Source organism: Centruroides sculpturatus, unplaced genomic scaffold (genome assembly GCF_000671375.1).
Source record: "Centruroides sculpturatus isolate CEXI.00-Female unplaced genomic scaffold, Cexi_2.0 scaffold431, whole genome shotgun sequence".
NCBI classification, from domain to species: domain Eukaryota; kingdom Metazoa; phylum Arthropoda; class Arachnida; order Scorpiones; family Buthidae; genus Centruroides; species Centruroides sculpturatus.
The window spans coordinates 37,530-57,081 of NW_019384619.1; the positions used below are offsets into that span (position 1 = coordinate 37,530).

Consider the following 19,552-nt stretch of genomic DNA (forward strand, 5'->3'; position numbering starts at 1 on the left):
TACTTTGAAGTAAAATAATATATTCATTTCAATTTTTGTAACAATATATACTATCATAATAATGTAATCCAAGGAAAGAAAGATTCTATGAAATGGATATACACAACTTTAACATTAGTAATAAGATATTTAAATACTGAGAATTAAATATTTATAGGATCTAAACTAAATTTGAAATAAACTGGGGAAATGGACAACAAATAATTATCATATTTGCAACAGAGCTCTTTCTGAATAGTAATGTAAAGATTTCAGAAAGACTTGTCATTTTTCGTGACCAACTTACCTAACAATATTTGTACTGTCGCCCACCTCTTTACAACGAAAACAATCAGATCGAAGATCTTTTTCAGTACTTTTTCGAAGTGATGAAATTCTTCCCATTTTTGCTTGAGGCTGTCAACCGGAGGAACAGATTGCATTTGATACAAAACCATATGTATACTTTATCGGGCCAGAAAAATGTTTTACCTCATCTGAATTTTTTTTGTCATCTTCACTTAAATTAGCCTGCAATATGGTTCTCTTTAAAGCTCGTCTACTGACTCTTCTTCGACTGCTACATAATTCTTCTTTTGATCTCCGGCCTCGCTTCATAACAATGGTTACTTTATCAGATTCCATCTTTTTCTCTTCTTTAATATTTATGTCTGGTGTTTTTTCTTCTTCACTTAGTTGCTTGTATTCGGGCGACTGAAGAGTTCTTCTCCGAGGCCGTCCCTAAATTTACAAAACTACTTTTAAGATAATATATATAGACAACATATATGATTAGTTAAACATATTCTAATATAATGGGATTTATTCACAACACTGTCTTTGGCCAATCAAAATTTATAAAGATAATATTAATTACATAATCTCATTACAATAGTGTTATCTATTAATTCCAATAAAAATTAGTAGGTTAACATTTCATATTTTTTGAAAAACTAAACTAATTCAAATTTATGAACTGATCAAAGATATCATGAAAGTCCTTGAAACTTAATACCATATTTAATAAGGATAAAAAAACAAACAAACTGCTAAATCAGCTAACAGAATAAATGGAACAGAAATGTTTTACATTTAAAAGTTAATTAGAATTATAAACATCCAGAAAACTGATTTTTAGATTAATCCAAAAGGAATGCAAGTTATATGGGTTATATTAATTCTACTAATTAAATGTCAAGTAACTTACAGTATTGTGCGAATTAATGTGAACACAAGTGAAAATTTGAAAGAAACACATTTATTGGTTAAAGATGAATAGAATTGAAAAATGAATACAATTTAAATTGTTTTCATATGAAATATGTCCTCCCTTGGCTTTAACTTCTTGAACACGTTTTGGCATGGAATCAATAAGTTTTTTACAGTTTTCTGTTATTTGCTGGTCTCAAAACCATATCTGGATTACAGCCTCAATCAGTTTTGTTTTTGCTGTGCAATCTATTTTACGAAGTCTAGCTTTTACTCAGTGGCGTAGTGTGGGTGTCAGCCGCCCGGGGCGGAGGAAACTTTTGCCACCCCCTTATTTAGGTATCTCAATTTAAAAGACTAAAATTCAGTTTCGTCACAGAATAAGTAATGAAAAATTCCGTGCTCATTTCAATCAGTCCGAATCGTAGGTGCTACAAAAATATGAAATGAAATGGTTCAAATTTTTACAAGATATTATTATTATTATTTATTGTGAAATTTTGCTGCCCCTTAAAAGTGCTGCCCGAAGCAGGCCGCCCCCACTATGCTAAGCTATTGCTTTTACTATTAAGATCTGGTGAATTTCCTGGCCATTCAAGGCATATCTTTTTATCTTTGAAATGTTTAATCATAACCTTGGAAATATGACAAGGAGCCGAGTCTTGTTGAAATACTGCTTGATTGTCGGCATCAACTTTTCCTAGTTCAACTTCCAATCTTTGTTCTAACAAGTCTCTGTATTTTTGCAAGTTCATCATGCCTTTGACCAGCATAAAGGATCTAGTACCTTTATAAGAAAAGTAGCCCAGAACATCTTTAATGGATGTTTAACTGTTTGATCAATATGAGCTGCCGTAAGTTTTTCATTGTCACTTTTTTTAACATAACAAGATCGCTGTCCTTGTACCAAAAAATGGCTCTCATCTGAAAACAACACTTTCCTCTAATCTTCAACAGTCCAGCTCACATATTTTTTGCCCAATCATACATTTTTTTATCATGGCAGCAGTCAATAACTGTTTCTTTTGAGGTCTAACAATTTTTCTTCCACTTTCTATAAGTTGTTTTTGTACAGTGGAGTCATGAAAAATAACTCCAGCATGTGCTAAGTCTTGTTGAAGTTCTTGACTGGTTTTCCTAGGGTTTAATTTACTTTCCCTTATTAAAAAGCTGTTGTCTTTCTTTTCCTTCCACATTTCCCTTTTCTGTTCACCTCAATCATCCCAGTGTCCCTTTTTTTGCTTCAAAATCTTGTTTACAGCTCCTAAACTCACATCACACTGCTTGGCAACATCTTTTTGAGTCATTGATGTGTGTTCACTCAAAGTAACAATCTTAGTGTGCTTTTTGGGAGTAATATCCATCTTAAAAAAAAAAAAAAAAGCTAATAAAGCCTCAGTTCAGCTTAACTTCATCAAAAACACAATAATTCGAAAAAAATAACAAAATGCAATGCGTTTGTAGCTTGGTATGTCTTATTACTTACTGACTATCAGATCAGTAAAACAAAATGACATAAATGTGTTACCAACTGCAAAAAAAAAAAAAAAGCAAAATCATGTTAATTATGATGTGTTCACATTAATTCGCACAGTACTGTAGCTTAGAAGAAATGACCAAAGTGGGAACTTGAGCCCAGGCCAATTCTTTTCTTCTAGAACCTTCACATTAATTAAATTTATCAAGAGATGATGGCTAATGAATCCAGCAATCATTTAGCATCAACAAACTTTTTAAATGCAAAACAATTCTATTCCATTTATTCTATTAGCTGATGGCAGCCTAACACAAGGTCAAAATGTATCTAATTAATTATTTTTTGTAACCTGAGTTTTAGCAATTTGTTTATTTTGGTGTTATGATAAAAAATATATGAGAGAACCCAGGCTAAATAGAAAAAAATTTACTTATATAATTTTTGCTAAAATTTTAATTCTCAACCACAACAGCAATAAGTGATTCCGTTTTTCCATGGACTTGCTTCCTTATCCAGAGATAACACATTTGACTGTAACATCAAAAATCGTTATTGGTTTAACCAATCAACATTTCCTAAAAAGGGCATTGAAATTAAAGAAGAACCTCAAATAAAAGAAGAAAGATCAATGACGACAGAGTTTGCGACTAGCCTTTATATCCAAGAGGATTTAGCCACTCATGGATGCTGATTAACATCTAGGCCAACCTACTGTTTATCAGTCCATCCGACAATATTCATTTACCTATCTATCATCAGAGGGTCCTACATCAAACTATCTAATGTCCGATGAACCCAAAGTTTTCCTATTAGATTCCTATTGTACAAAAAGCCTACCCACCAGGTGTATACTATAACATCCTATGGAGTGAGTCAGCCATCTCAAGCCTATCAAGAGTCTGACCTTGACGAAACCACAATTAACTACAGGTATTTATCATTGCGTGTCCAAGTGTAAACTCTCTCTCCCGCACTTAAAGACTCCTAATCTTGTGTAATTTTATGTGTAAATAAACAGCAAGGTATTTGTTGACATTAACCCTGTAATAAATCATCCAACACCTGTTGCTGAGAAAACGTTTATTAAAGAAACATTAATGTTTTCAACCTAATATGATAGGCCATTTTCAGATGCAAGTATTCTTGAACGTATTCTCAGCATCAGGTGTTGGATGATTTATTATTTAAAGAGCTGAGTAAGATATTTGGTTAACCCTGTAGTTGAGTGCACTTCTTTCGGACGCACTATCTCACAGTCTTTTCCGCCCTGAATTTGACCACTTGCATATGCAACTGTTTGTGAGGCTGCAAACCCCTCTACACTCATGTTGAGCAACAACAGTGTCAGTCCTGACATAGGCATTGCTGACCCTTTGGTCACATATATGAAGAAAGCTAATACTAGTAATTATGAGATCCAAACTGGAACAGATAATACAAACAGAAAAAACACTTTACTTGCTTTTCAGCATTTTGTGCTGGAAAAGCAAGTAAAATGTGTTTACTGTTTGTAAAGCTATGAACTCAACAGACAAAACTCAATAGCTAACCATTTTAATTTGGATGCTATTATAAAAACACTCTAGAAGAAAAATATAAGAGGAAAAAGTTCAAGAATTACTTTATCCTATGGAAATATTTAAATGTTCAAAATAATAATTAGTAATACTCAAATTTTATATATATATATATAATTTGGAAACAATTTTTAAGTGAGATAGCAGATATTACTAAATTAGAATTTTAGTTTATCTCATAANTATATATATATATATATACCAAATTTAACATATGGAAAAAAACATTTTGACATGATATATTTTAACATCAATTAAGTTTTACAAGCTTTAAATTTTGTTAAACATTTACTACATGAGAGATACAGTCAGTAATTACTTGGACTAATGACAATATGCAATGGGAAGTGAACATAACTTTTATTTAAACATACCACTCTTCAAAATAATTTCCCTCAACTATGATGCACTTTTGCCATCTTTTATATTACTACTGAAAACATTGCCAGAATGTATTTTTTGGATCTGTCAGAGTACCACCATTGACATCTTGATAATTTCATCTAAACTACAAAGAACATCCTTAGAGTAAGAAAAAAAAGTCACAGGATGAAATGTCTAGAGCAGGGGTCAGCAACCATTTCATTACTAAGGGCCCAATAAAAATTTTAAAAACCATCAGGGTGCATAGCTTAATTTTTGAAAAAAATCACAATGTTATAATAAACAAACAAAATAATTATGTTTTAAAATATACATATTCATACAAAAATAAAGATTATACATACATGTAACAAAAATAAAAATAAAAGTACTGTACAAACATTAAATAACACAAATTAAATAAAAATTGTAAGTATATGTATTTGTGCTTGTATGACTGTCTCTAGAGGGTGCATCTGAAATGTGCCACAGTGTCTGTGGGCACTATGTTGCTGACCCCTGGTCTAGAAAATACAGTGGATGAGGAAATGTTAGTGTGTTGTATTTGCTATTTCCTGCTGGACAAGGCTGGAGTAATGCTGGGCATTATCATACAGCAAAATCAAAGTTTTTGCTGTCCATAGCTTTCGATCTTCACATTGATCAACTGTCAGGTGTTGAGGAACAAAATGTTGGGACACAGAACATATTCAAATATTGCATAAGAATGGCATAACAGCTTTTGCAAGAATGTTGAGCTGTTCAACAAGACTATTGACAGACTGACAATGATCTCTCTATACAAAGCTTTATATGTTCCAAATGTTGTTTTGTACTGACTGATTGTATGACCAGTGTGTCTATTGTAATTGAGCTTCAACTGTTTTTGAACCAATAATGCCACTCAAACAAACACTGGTTTGAGTCAGCACTTGGTCACTGCAAACTTAACTACTGAGTAACAGCAACTTCCAGAGTCTTAGGCACAATTTAATGTTTGTGCATTATTCAAAAACTGGTATTTTATTAATTTTGCCAAAATGCCCAAAGCAAGCTGTGCTACAAAGAGCTTGCACATGAACACAGATTATAAATCAATTACATTTGGAAAATGACTTAGGTAGTAAAAGATGATAATGCTACTTGCTATTTACAAGTGTAATTAGCAATAACAAATGGAATCACCATCTTTTATTGGTCCAGGAAATTACCAACTGTAGTCTATATTTGAACCTTTTATAATTACAAGCTTAATTGATCCAAAGATAAAACTTAGGATAAACATGAAAAAAATTACAAAATATTTCCTATGGATGAACTTTATAAAAGTGTCTTCCTTTTTGAGTCCCTTCATACACCTCTAGGAAATAACAATTTTACAAGTCTACCTTTATTTGGAAACTTCTCCCCCGCCTCAGCATGCAAAACATTACAATGTTTGTGCTGCCACCAGAGAATACACTTATAAAAATTATATACTTAATAAAAATGGAGAGAAGCTTCCAAATAAAGGACAACTCTGTTGTAAAATTGTTAGTTCCTTCCTACTGGTGTACAAAAGGGACTCAAAAAGGAGGAGGACACTTTTTAAGTTCATAGCAAATCTTATCAAGCAAATATCTATACAGTCAACTCATGTTAACATGAATTACTAGGGAAATAACAGTTTGCTTTATTGAAAATTCATATTAATGACCAGCAGATGATCCTGGCGTTGCCCGGGCAAAAAACAATAACGAAGATTAAGATTATTAGATTATTTTGTACTTCCAATCCTTCTATTCTAGTAGCCCGGGACACCCCCTAGTGAGCGTTCCAGCAGCAGCGATGTGATTCCGTGATATAAATAATAAATTCCTATTACAAATAAAAATAATATACTGAATTTCTCATGGCATATCCTACTAAAATGCAGCCAAAAACTGCATGAAATAATAATATACTAAATTTATTGTTAATTTAAATAATAGCTAGGGGCGCCCCTAGTGGCCATTTTTGGCATACAGTGACAAAGAAAGAAGCCAGTTTTTCAGCATTATACGGGGTGTATTTTTTTTTATCTTGAGACATTGAAATAACTTAATTGGATCTCATTATTTTGGAAAAGGTATAGACAAAAGTTGTAGGATGTCGAGGGTCCAACCAATTGGTTACCTCAGATGTGACCTTGACCTTCAAGATCGTTTGGAGGTCAAGTCTGTTTTTTCAATGGGAACACATATTTTTGACACCGGAAATGGAAAGAGCAGGAAATTTCACAACCGGATATACCTTTGACCTTATTGTGTAGGTCAAAGGTCAAGATTATTTTAAGGTTAAAATTATAAGCTTTTTCTAATGGGAAACCATACTTTTTATTACTGAAATAGGCAGGGAGGTAAAAGTTACATTTTTTCATGACCTTATTACTTTGAACTTTGAAAGTATTCACTACTTTTAACACTACCGAGGAGTAACGATGTGGATGTAGTAGTTTTCTGCTCCCATTGAGGTGCTTATTTTCAGTGAGTCTCCTTGCCTCTCACTATCCTGTTGCTTGTTTTCGGTGAGTCACTTTAATTCTTATCATTGTTTGACATGTTGGTTTTAGAAGAAAATTTTATAACAAATGTTCAAAATGATGCCCTTCCACTTTAATGCATTTATTGAGCCATGCTTACAATTATCACACTTGAGATGACCTTCAGAGGTCAAATTTGAGGTACTCAAGGTCATGGCTGATTCTGAAATTTCCTGTTGTTTCCACGTAAATGTAACTTTTACCTCCCTGCCTATTCCAGTAATAAAAAGTATGGTTTCCCCATTAGAAAAAGCTTATAATTTTAACCTTAAAATAATCTTGACCTTTGACCTACACAAGAAGGTCAAAGGTATATCCGGTTGTGAAATTTCCTGCTCTTTCCACTTCCAGTGTCAAAAATGTGTGTTCCCATTGAAAAAACAGACTTGACCTACAAACGACCTTGAAGGTCAAGGTCACCAATTGATTGGTCCCTTGACATCTTACAACTTTTGTCTATACCCTTTTCCGAAATAATGAGAACCAATTAAGTTACTTCAATGTCTCAAGATAAAAAATACACCGTATATATATAGATTTTCAGGGTCAAGGTCAAGACTATAATTTATGGAGATTTTAAACAACTATTCAAGATCAGGTCATGAACACTAAATATTACAGAAAATACATCACTCACAAATGACTTGCAGAAAATGGCATTTTCTGCCAGAAACAATGTAACTTATAACCTCTGGTTGCAAGCTCTTATCACAGACTATTTACATAGGCATAATCAAGAGCTTGCACACAAACACAGATTATTAAACACCCAAGTACCATATTATAAATATACTCCATACTCAATTTTAAATAATGACTAAAGAATGAATTTTTAGGTGCAAAAAAGATATGGGAAAAAAGCTGAAAAGGGGCAGAAATAGATGCAAAAATTTACATTTCAGAAAACAATTAGTTTTATTCAAATAAAAATCTGTTGTAGTATTTATCATTTTAATATGTTTTTCTGTAAAGTTCATTTGTTTGTCTCCTAACAAATGCTTATGTATGGAGAAAGATTTTCTACTTTTACAGAAACGAGTGAAGCAAACAGTTCACACTGTTTTAATTCTCTGGTTGGTTCTTCTCTTCTGGGTGTTTTAATTCTCTGGTTAATGTCTTTGCAATGAACAAATTCTTGAATATCAGGGTTTTTCCAAATTGGCTGCTCAAGATTTTCTTTTGCAAATCCTTCTAAATTAGGCATGTCAAAGATATAGCCTCCAGGCCATGACTGGCTCGTGACATTAATAATGCTATTTGTTTTTCTTTGGTATCAAGATGATAAAAAAAATAATGTGATATTTTGTACTTAAATAATACTTAATTAACAAAATTGTTGAACTCTATTATTATTACTACTATTATTATTGTTTTTATTTTTATTTATTCATATTACTTAGAGACATTTATTTTATTTGATTTAGTTTCGTGTTTAATTTCTTGTTTACATTATTGTTTACCTTCTTCCTTCTACTCAGTCATTAGTGGAAGATGAGTTATCTGTCATTTATAATGCCATGTTAAATGCTGTTTACATTATGTTTTCTCTATTTCATCTTTTGAATTTCAAATTAAAAAGTCTGTCTTGGCAAGATCATTTATTGCATAATTTGCACTATTTTGCATATAAAATGCATATTAGTAAATTACAGTTCATGTTTGTATTTTGAGTCTTATGATCCTTATTTTTGGATCAGTTTACAGACCTGCTTCAGGTCCTGTAAATTGGCCAAAAATGTTTGTTCTGTGATTAAAGTTATTGCTGAAAAAGTACAAATGGCATTTTTTTTTAATAATTTTATTGTGAAATCTTGGGTTATTAAAAAGGAATTTTTTGAGTTGGCTACTTTTGGACTACTTTTTAGAAAATTTTTGGCTATAAAAGCTAAAAACATCTGGCTTGCTGTCATACTCGAGACAAAAAATTGGTCCTTAAGCAGTTTGAGTTTGACACCCCTGTTCTAAATAGTCGAGAGTTTTTTTTAAACTACTATTCCCCATTGATATCCTATAGTATTTCCAGTTTCTTCCAAACTTTTTATTACTTATATTAAGAACTTAAATGTGTGTACTGCATAAAGTTCTTCCAATTTTTGGTCTTTTATGACTTGTTGAATTTTATATATGGCATCAGTTTCTGGTTACAACTTTTTAAGAAATTCTAAAAGCTTCTGAAAATTTTCACAATGAAACACTGCAGCATTTATCTGAGTTACTATTGGAACAGGTGGAAGAGGCACTAGTAATATCCTTGTATTGCTGAACTCTTGCTGGACACTTTAGCAGAATTTTTTTCATTTCAGGCATTATGAATTTACTACAGAGTGCTCATCGCAAATACATTCATATACTATGAATAGCAAGGGCTAAAACAAGTAACATGTTTAATTAAACATGTTTCATATTTGGGTGCTATCTATCCTATTCATTTAATCATGTCCAACTCTTGGTCACTCTATGGATCAAAGCTCTCCATGCTTCTCTATCTTTCACAGCCTCTTTCAATTCTATTATAGATAATTAAGTGTCACTTGATAATCATTTGTTTTCAGCAATATAGGTTGCATATATTCACCAGTTTGAGGAACTATCAAGATATTTAACACATACCTATTTAAGGATTTAAGGCATCAGTAGTTTCATCCAGGATAAAACAGACTGGATTCTTGTCCACAGTTCTTAGTACTTTTTGAAAAAGTTGCTTGGTAGACAGAAGGCAAGTAATTCTCCCAAATAGTACTTTCATCTGGCAATTTATTCCCAATATATTTTTCAAGATAACTTTTAATTATAGGTTGACTGAGTTTCAATAACAGAATTCCTGCCTTGATAAATGTTTCAGCAGTATGTATATATATACTGCTGAAACATTTATTTATCATTAACAATTGATTCTTTGGAGAACTGACTGCATTTTGCAAGACCTGTCCAATAAACTGTTGCTACCTCAAAGTTTCTTTCAATGATTTGTACTTGATGTTTTGTACTTCTTATATGTTGCTAGATCCTAGACTTTTGATGTTTTTCATCAACATTTATTGTCACATTGCAGACATCACACCAAATAACTTTTCCATTGAGAATAATTTTTCATTTTTAAATTCTTGCGAAATCTCACAAAGTTTGCCTGTAGTCAATCTTTTTGCCATTTTTCCATTCTCCAATTCCTTCACTAATGAAAATTTTGAATTTTCTCTCTACAAAGCACCATTTGGTTTTAATGATAAATTTGTACTAAGAGTATATGGGGATTAGATGAGTGAAATTCCTAAACTGTTAAGAAAATAAACAAGGGGGTGCAGAGGAGAGGCAGATGAAGGAGAGAGGGATGATGACAACAGTTGATAAAGGCAGGAAAAGACAATCATGGAAGACATTGAATATTAAAAGACAAACGCAAGAATTAAGGGAGTTTAACCTATTTTGCCAACAATTAAATCATAATTGTACTACACCTTCCTTCACTGTTCTATTCCCTACATATATGAAAGTTTCCAATTAGAATATTTTTGATGGTATCCATAATTTTATAACATTTGTAATGAAGAAAATTTCCAGTAAATTGCTTTTTAGTAATGATTTCTGTCTCAAATATTTCTATTTAATGTTTTTATTAGCTATGTATATCACTCCTTTAAATGAAATCTCAATTCTCTAATTACATTACAACTAGAGTTTCACTAAATTTTGACTTCTCCTCTCACTAATCGTTAATTCCTCAATGACCAAGGAGTGAATGCTTTGACACTGGTAGCAATCATATTACCTCTGGAATTGTCATTTAAGTGCAAATATAGAAAGAGAAAGTGCAAAAAATGCTAAACATTATAATAGTGGGAGTTTGGTGTTGCCCCTTTTTTTCATCCATCATTTGATATACATTTATATATGATATTTACACTTAATTCAGATTTTATTTTATTTTAGAAGAGTGTTAAAAACTAAGGCACAGTACCTAAAAATCTGGTCTTTAATAACGACACACACAAAAAATAGTATGACAGAGCCTAAATCACAGATAAAACAATTTATCACAATACACCTGACATCACTTTTATTGACAAATGCAATAAGATCATTTATATAATAAACATCTCCATTTCAAACACTAACATGAAAAGTGCTCACACTGAGAAAACCAACAAGTATACGCTACTCGTCCAAGAAATAAAGCATCTGTAGAAGATGGATAGGGTATTTATTGTCTTCTCTTCCACTGGTGTTATACCACATACACTATACAAAAGTTTAAGAATGTTAAACCTTAATAAAAACATATACATGACACTATAGAATGCTCCAATATTGAACACATCACATTGCTAGAAAGTTTCTACATGTGGACAAATACGCCAACAACATGGAAGCTTAATGTTTCACTTGGATAGCCATGCCTTGACTTTAGTCTGGCATAGCACTTAGCACCAATATGAACTGAGTATGACATTTGCAACATAATAATAATAAAAAAAAAACAAACAGAAGTTGCAGTAAAGTGTGTTTAAAATAAAAGCATTAAAACTCATTATTTATCTTTAACCATTGTTTCATTATTTTTGCTAATCCTTTTAATAAATTAGCAAATTTTAGCTTCACAAATATGAAAGAAGGGTTGATATTACCAAATCATGAATATGTATACATATGGAGCTTCTGCTGTACTGGATTGAATACTATTTAATAAAAATATATTTTTGGATTTTGAAGACGTTTGAATAATATAAAAAAGATTCTTGCCTGTATTATTTAATTACAAAACACTACTTAGTTACATATGACTAATGAACAGCTTATTAAATACTCAGCCTGTTTAATTAACTTATCCCAAAATGCATTTTGGCCTTACTGGCCTTTATCAATTGGGTGACATACAAAACAGTCTACAGTGACAATTTGTCAACATTACCATATACATTAATACTGCAATTATTACAAATAATATATTACATACACATTATTAATAGAATTCTAATATCAACAAAATTAGGACAGTAACACAACAATAGTTAACAAGTCATAGTAAAAACCTTGTGAATAGTCTATCTTCTTTATGGTAGTAGTAATTTCCTTATCCTGTCTCCACCACACCTGTAGAGTATGCTTGATATTTATTCTCATTTGGATAAGTTTGGACACATTTTCCATTACGTTTTTGGATGCTTGTATATATTTAGATCTTAATATACAGATTCAGTGATATACAGTTAATATAAACAATAACATACAATATAATAAGACCACAACGTATTTAAACTTTAAACTTTCTACCTCTAGATTTTACTGCTTGTTTTCAATTGGTTATCACAAGACATCTGCTGTTAGCTAACCATCACATGTAAGCAACATGTGTTTACAAGAAAGAATTGCATAACTATAGAAATATATAATTGAACAAAATTAATTTTTTATGTTTAAAATGTGATATTACATTTGATTTATTTTCCATCTGTAACTATCATTAATCTTGCTACAATTAGTTATTATTATTTCTATATGTTCATACAGTTCACATTTTTACATACTATTTTTCAAATTTTTTAACTTTTATTGTAGGTATACTTATTTCACAGCCTTTACTGTTGAATGTTTGGCTACTGTAGAGTTATATTTTATGGCTCTTATAAGTTATTTTATTCTAGTATTTAATTTTCTACCAGTTTCCCCTATATATACATATCTATATGGATTTTACAACTAAAATTAAACTTACACACTATTTTTCTTTGTTTAATGTCATATTGTTAGTTTTTGATTCAAAGCTTTTAAATTCCTTTATTTATAGTATTTTGATATTCTGGGATCAAAATAATATATTTAAAAAAAATCAAAAATATTTTAAAACTATACATTTTTAACATAGGCTAATTTTTTAAATTTAATTTCATTACTGTTGATATTAACAGGTTAATTTGATTCTAATTTATTTAGCCATTTCATTAGCAGTTGCTTTGGGTAATCATTTTTTTAAAATTTATTGATGACTTCCCGTATTTCTTTATAATTGCACTATTAATATTTATAGTAAATGTTCACAAATTGTCACCATAGAACTGTTTTGTATGTCACCCAATTGATAAGGGCCAGTAAGGCCAAAATGCATTTTGGGATAAGTTAATTAAATAGGCTGGGTATGTAATAAGCCTGTTCATTAGTCATGTGTAATTAAGTAGTTTTTTGTAATGTTTGTATAAGTGTAATTTCTTCATAAGTGGAAATAAGTCTGATCATGAAATCAACTTAAAAAATATAAGAAAAAGTACAAGTTATTTAAATAAGATTAACAAAAGACCAAATATGAAAAATTAAATTTAGAAAGCAAAAAATACTATGGTCATATTCAAGAAGTCCCTGTTTATTGTTTTTCAATATTTTTCATATTCTTCAGAACCAAACTTCAGAACTCAAAAGACAGGCAAAATATTCATAAAAAAAAAAGAAAAAAAAAAAAAAAGAAATAGAATATTAAAGAGAAAGATATACAGGAACAGAACAAGATTAAAACATTAAATTAATTTGACATTTTCAAATTATTAACAATAAAGAAGATTTTAAAATATTAGGTTCAATTTTCTATGGAATGAATGATGAAAGCTTACACTAGTGCATATTCGGTTTTAAAATTTTAGACAGTAAAGCTAAATTTACTAACATTCAAATATTTTCTATTTATTCATTCTTTTTATAACTTTTATAAATATATTGTGTCTTAGATGTCCTGAAGCTTGGTAAATAAAACCCAAAAAGGTCTTGACAATAAATGAAAGCAACTCATTGAGAAAAGATTTATGGCTTTTGACATTTAAATATAATTAATTAAGAAAGTAGATAAATAATTATTTCATCAGATTTTCTTTCAGAATCACAATTAGATATACACAGAGTAATGAAAATAATGACAGTCAAATAAATATTTGCATTAGTATATAAAAATTCATAATATAAAGAAAGAAATCCTCAAACTTATTTTGAAGAATTTATTGTAAAATATTTTTGAATGTTCAATGAAGCTTTAGTTGTAACGTCAAATATAATACTGAAGTTAAGATTTCTGATATTTAAATCTTAGAATAATATTCAGCTATTTCATAAATAAATGGATGAATATGAATTTTCTTTTACAAAGTTTAAAAAAGATGTTTACCTTTTTGTTAATTGCTGCTTGTAATGCAAGTCGTCTTTCAGAATTTTTGTTAGGAGAGGAAACAAATTTTAAAGGGCCTTTTACGTGGTCTCGCAATTTGCGAGGAGCATTGGGGTCGACGTCATCGTCGAGATCGTCTTCTTCAGTTTTATCACATTCACTACATTGCCTTCAGTAAGAGAAAGGAAAAAACAATGTACTATATAAAATACATATCTTATTTATTAAGATCAAAGATTTTTCAATATTTGTTTAATAATATTTCTATAAATTTAAAAATATGCTAATGATATGAATGCAATATAAGATAATTTAACTAAAGTTTAAAATAAACACTGCCAAAAACCTAACAAACCAGTGAGAAAATTATACACAAAGTGTGGACATTTTCATTAGTGTTAAATGGGCATTATCAGGCAACAAACTGCTGAGATGACACAGGGGAGTGCCAAACACACATGCAGGAGGAAGGTGTTTTAGAGAGGGGTTTATATTTCATAGAAAGACTTCAGGCAGTGGAGAAGGCATCAACATTGTGATAGTTTATGGCTGCGTTATGGTGGGTGGCCTTGTAAATTTTCACTTGTTCAAGATGTTTCAGCATATGTGCTTTAGATTCGTGATGTAGGAGGTGTGTCTCATGGAAGTACACCTAGTTGCATAAGAAGCCAAAGCCATATTGTTTAACCTTTTTTTTTTTTTTTTGATAGTTGTTTGATGTTCTTTGAGACAGATATGTAATGTAGAGACATAGTACCTATGTATTGCAGATGGCAGATGTAACAATGCACACTGATTGGGATGCTCCTTCCCCACTGCTGGAAGTCTTTCTATGAAATATAAACCTCCCTCTCTTCTTATGTCATACACCCCTTCCCCCTACATATGTGTTCGGCAATCCCCTTTGTCTTCTCAGCAGTTTGTTGCCTGACAATGCCCATTTAACGTCAACGAAAAGTTCAACTTTGTGTATAATTTTCTTGCTGGTTTGTTAGGTTTTAGCAGTGTTTATTTTGTCTAAGGTCTAAAATTTACACAAAGAAAATTTATCTGAAAACATTATGATTTTAGAACATAAAATGAACATTTAAAGTTAGATAAGTAACTGTGTGTTTTCAATTTTAAAATTTTATTTTCATTTGTTCCATTATACATAGACTTTCTAGGTTTTGGCTATTTTTCTGTTTCTGGGATTCAAGACTTTTTTTCTGTCCCAGGAATTCACAGAACTATAAGATTTTAATCACAAATTATTTTTGCATTGTATTTATGTAATAAATTTAGTAAAGATTTTAATTTTGCTAACATTCATAAAATAGATTGAATAAACTGAGGGGACTCATTCAGAATAAGATGTTTTTCATCAATTATATCCAAGATCTTAAAATTTTAAATTTTTAGATAAATTTGTTGAAATATCAATTAATGAAAATAAAACAAATTTTAAAAAGATATAAAACAGATTTCTTTAATATATTGTCCTCAAAATATAATTTGTTTAGATTAGAGCTCTATATGGCAATAAATAGTGTAGTGTTTTTTAAGTCATCCTTTAGTTTTTAACATTTTCTGTGAGTATTTTGTAAAAAATATTCTTTCTAAAAGAAATATCAGTTGTTTAAGTTATGTTTTTTGATTTGCTAATTCTGATAAAATACAAAAAAAAAAAAAAATGAATAAAAGTTGTTTAAAATACAGTATACTTATAAACTTTACAAATATTTTGATTGAAATAAGCAAATTATTACTGAGCTTAGAAATCTCTGGTGCCACATTACTTTTAATTCAAGTCTTATTTTTGGGGGTAATAATAACCTACTATCAGGAAATGATCTTCTGATCCATTTAAATTAAATTTTTAATCCCCATTTTGTACCCTTTTCCAACTCTCCTCAATTAGTATCATTTTCTGGTTTTTTCAAGCTTTTGCACAAAATTACAAATGAAATTTGTTAAGTTTGACTCCAGTTAAATGATTTCCAGTTGATTTTCCTGCCCATTTAACATTCAGAAATTGAAATTTCAACTGTAAATAGTTTTGAATTCAAATACTCCTTCCCAAATTTTAAATTTCCTGTTGTGATTAGAAAAAAAAACATCAGTTGACTAATGGTGTTTTAAAAATAGTATAAATAGGTAATTTTCTTTTCAACAAAGTTTTGCAAGTTATATACATATATATATACAGTAGTGGCCAAAAGTAGATCAACCCTTGACATATGTTTTAAAAATGCAACCTCTATTTTGTTCACCATCTACTATATAATTAATATTGTGATAGTTGAAAAGAGCAAAAAAAAAAAAAAAAAATAGTCAAGGTACTCAATTAACTCAAACAAATTTTATTTTAAATCTGATCTACAAAAAGAAAAACAAAGTTTTTATATTTTACACTGTGACAAAAGTAGATCTACCAAAGGAAGTATCCAGATTTGTCCAGTATTTTTAAGACAAAATATTAGTATTTTGTGGTATAACCAGAGCTTCTGATCACTGCATCAAATCTATGTTCCATTGAATCAACTAAGTTGTCAACCAGTGATTTGGGAGCTCATACCATGCTTTTTGAATGATAGACCATAATTCATCTAGATTTGAATATGTACACTGGCATATATGGCGCGCAACTTCATCCCAAAGATTCTCTATGGGGTTGCGGTCTGATGATTGGGCTGGCCATGTCATTGGTTTTAACAGAAAAGATTCACTCTTTTCTGTTAAAACCATTGCTTTACCAAATTTGCTGGGTGTTTTGGGTCGTTGTCCTGTTGGAAGATCCATTTCCTTGGCATTAAACGACGTGCATGAGGAAGTATTTGATTCTGCAATATGTCCTGATAAATTGTTTGATCCATTATTCCATTAACTCTATGAATTGGACTAATTCCCTTTGCAGAGAAACATCCCCATATCATTATGCAGCTACCACCATACTTTATTATAGGAACTATGTATTTTGGGTCATATCTCATGTTCACTGGTTGTCTGACATATTGTATACCATCATTAGAGAAGACATTGAATTTAGAATCATTACTCCATAACACCTTGGACCATTTTTGTTTGGTCCAAGTGATGTGTTCATGTGCAAACTCTAATCTCAACTTTTTGTTTTTTTTGCAGAGATGAGTGGTTTCTTTGCTGGCCATCTCCCAAGTTATCCAAAACTAGTCAAATGTCTTCATACAGTCCTTAATCTTACATCTGGGTTACCCACTTCACATTTAATATGTGATGCAGTCAAACAAAGATTGGCTGCACTTGTATGCCTGATCAAATGATCCAACCATGGTGTAGTTTTCCATGGCCTACATGACTTTTTGGCAGAAACAATGGTCCCATATAACTGAAAACACTTCACCACTTTCGCGACAACAGTTTTATGCATATTAAAGTTTTTACCAATTTCAGTAAAGGTCTTTTTTCCTTCAAATGCATATCTACCATTCTTTGTTTGATATCATTTGATAATTGTATTCCTCCACACAACTTAGTTGATTCAATGGAACGTAGATGTAATGCAGTGATCAGAAGCTCTGGTTATGCCACAAAATACTAATATTTTGTCAAAAAAATACTGGACAAATCTGCATACTTCCTTTGGTAGCTCTACTTTTGTCACAGTGTAAAATATAAAAACTTTGTTTTTTCTTTTGTAAATCAGATTTAAAATAAAATTTTTTTGAGTTAATTGAGTATTTTGACTATTTTTTTGGTTCTCTTTTCAACTATCACAATATTAATTATGTAGTAGATGGTGAACAAAATAGAGGTTGCATTTTTAAAACATATGTCAAGGGTAGCTCTACTTTTGGCCACTATTGTATATAATATTCAGGCAAATGCAATAAATATGTGATATGTGAGTAAAACAACTTTCACTTGTCAGCCCATTTGCTTTTTCCTGGCTAGCAACTCTAATATTGACACAATCTGTGAAAAAAGTATTTTGGATATAAAGTTTCATATAGGCTTAAATTACATTTGTCACATGAGAAAAGTGTAGGAATTGGATGCCAATGATAAATGAGTCATAGAATCTAAATTCAAATGTCAACTTATTGTCCAAGTAATCATTTGAGAAAGACCACTTGGACAATCAGTGGGTTGCCACGTTGAAAGCAATGAACGACAAGGAAATCGTTCAACGTGTGACCACTGTTAGCTACTGCTGAATTTGCAGTCTCTATCTTGTGACCAGAGTTGCCAGGTCTGCATATTTCACACCCAGTTGGGCTACTTTAACTGTGAACTGTGCCTTATTTCTTGGAGTTGTGGACTGCACATTTTTAAATTTTCAACTGAATTCCAAATCATAATCTAAATATGAGCATTTGCAATTCAATTTTGCAATGCTGGTTTTTGACACAAAATATCACTGTCTAGTGTTTGATTTCATAAGTAAATGCACCAATCAAAACCTTGATGATCCCAGTAAATAATTTAATGTAAATTTGACAAACATTTTAAATCTTGCACAAAATCTGCTTCAGATCAACAACATTCTAAATTGAAATGCACAGAACTAATTTTGAAATTGTTTCAAATGTTGACTGATTAAATTAAATTAAACTGTAAAAATTTTTTTAAAGTAATGCCGATAGTAGTAAGCAGGAAGAAAATTTAAGAAAACTGTCTGCAGGATATGTCAAAGTAGGTATTATTACTGATGGAGCTATCTTGAGATGGAATATTCGTGATGTAAAGATCACTGTTAATGAAGAGCATAAGTTGGAAGGTGTTAAAAAGTACATTTTGACTGCAAAACATGTAAATGGAAATGAAATTAAAGCAAGAAAAAACAAACTTTTATTTTAAAATCCTTTGTAAAAAGTAGTAATAGTGATGCTTCCAAAAAAAAATTCTTTTCATCTTTAGTTATAGCTTTCTTATATTCCAGGATTCCTCTAAGTAAGGTCAGCCATCCAAATTTGGAAAATATTTTGGAAAGATGGATTGGCAAAGTCAACTGTTGGCTATTCCTGATGGCTTTGCCAATCCATCTTACTTTAAGAAAAATGTTATGTTCAACTGGTATATGCAAAAACAATCTTTAAGATAAAAGATATTATTAGAAATAACCCTGTTTTGTTTCTTATGGATGAAACAGATGCATGAAATGGTTGGTTTTAAATATTTTAGTGGCTCCACTAAAAAAAAAAAAAAAAGGCTGGTGGATGCAATACTCTTAAAGATATACAAGCTGCAAATGTGCTGCTGTCCATGTAATGCAGGCATTTAATGAT

The 19,552-nt window shown here is 30.7% G+C and overlaps 1 protein-coding gene across 1 annotated transcript in view; it reads right to left on the reverse strand.

The window, feature by feature from the left end:
* The window catches only part of LOC111625427 (PHD finger protein 14-like), a 111,481-nt gene that overhangs the window by 12,520 nt on the left and 79,409 nt on the right, over positions 1–19,552 (reverse strand). The window contains exons 19-21 of the mRNA XM_023368568.1: positions 14,307–14,475; positions 472–720; positions 287–396 (exon numbers count right to left, since the gene is read on the reverse strand). Of these exons, the coding sequence (XP_023224336.1) occupies positions 287–396; positions 472–720; positions 14,307–14,475 (528 nt within the window). The remainder of the gene's footprint in view (positions 1–286; positions 397–471; positions 721–14,306; positions 14,476–19,552) is intronic.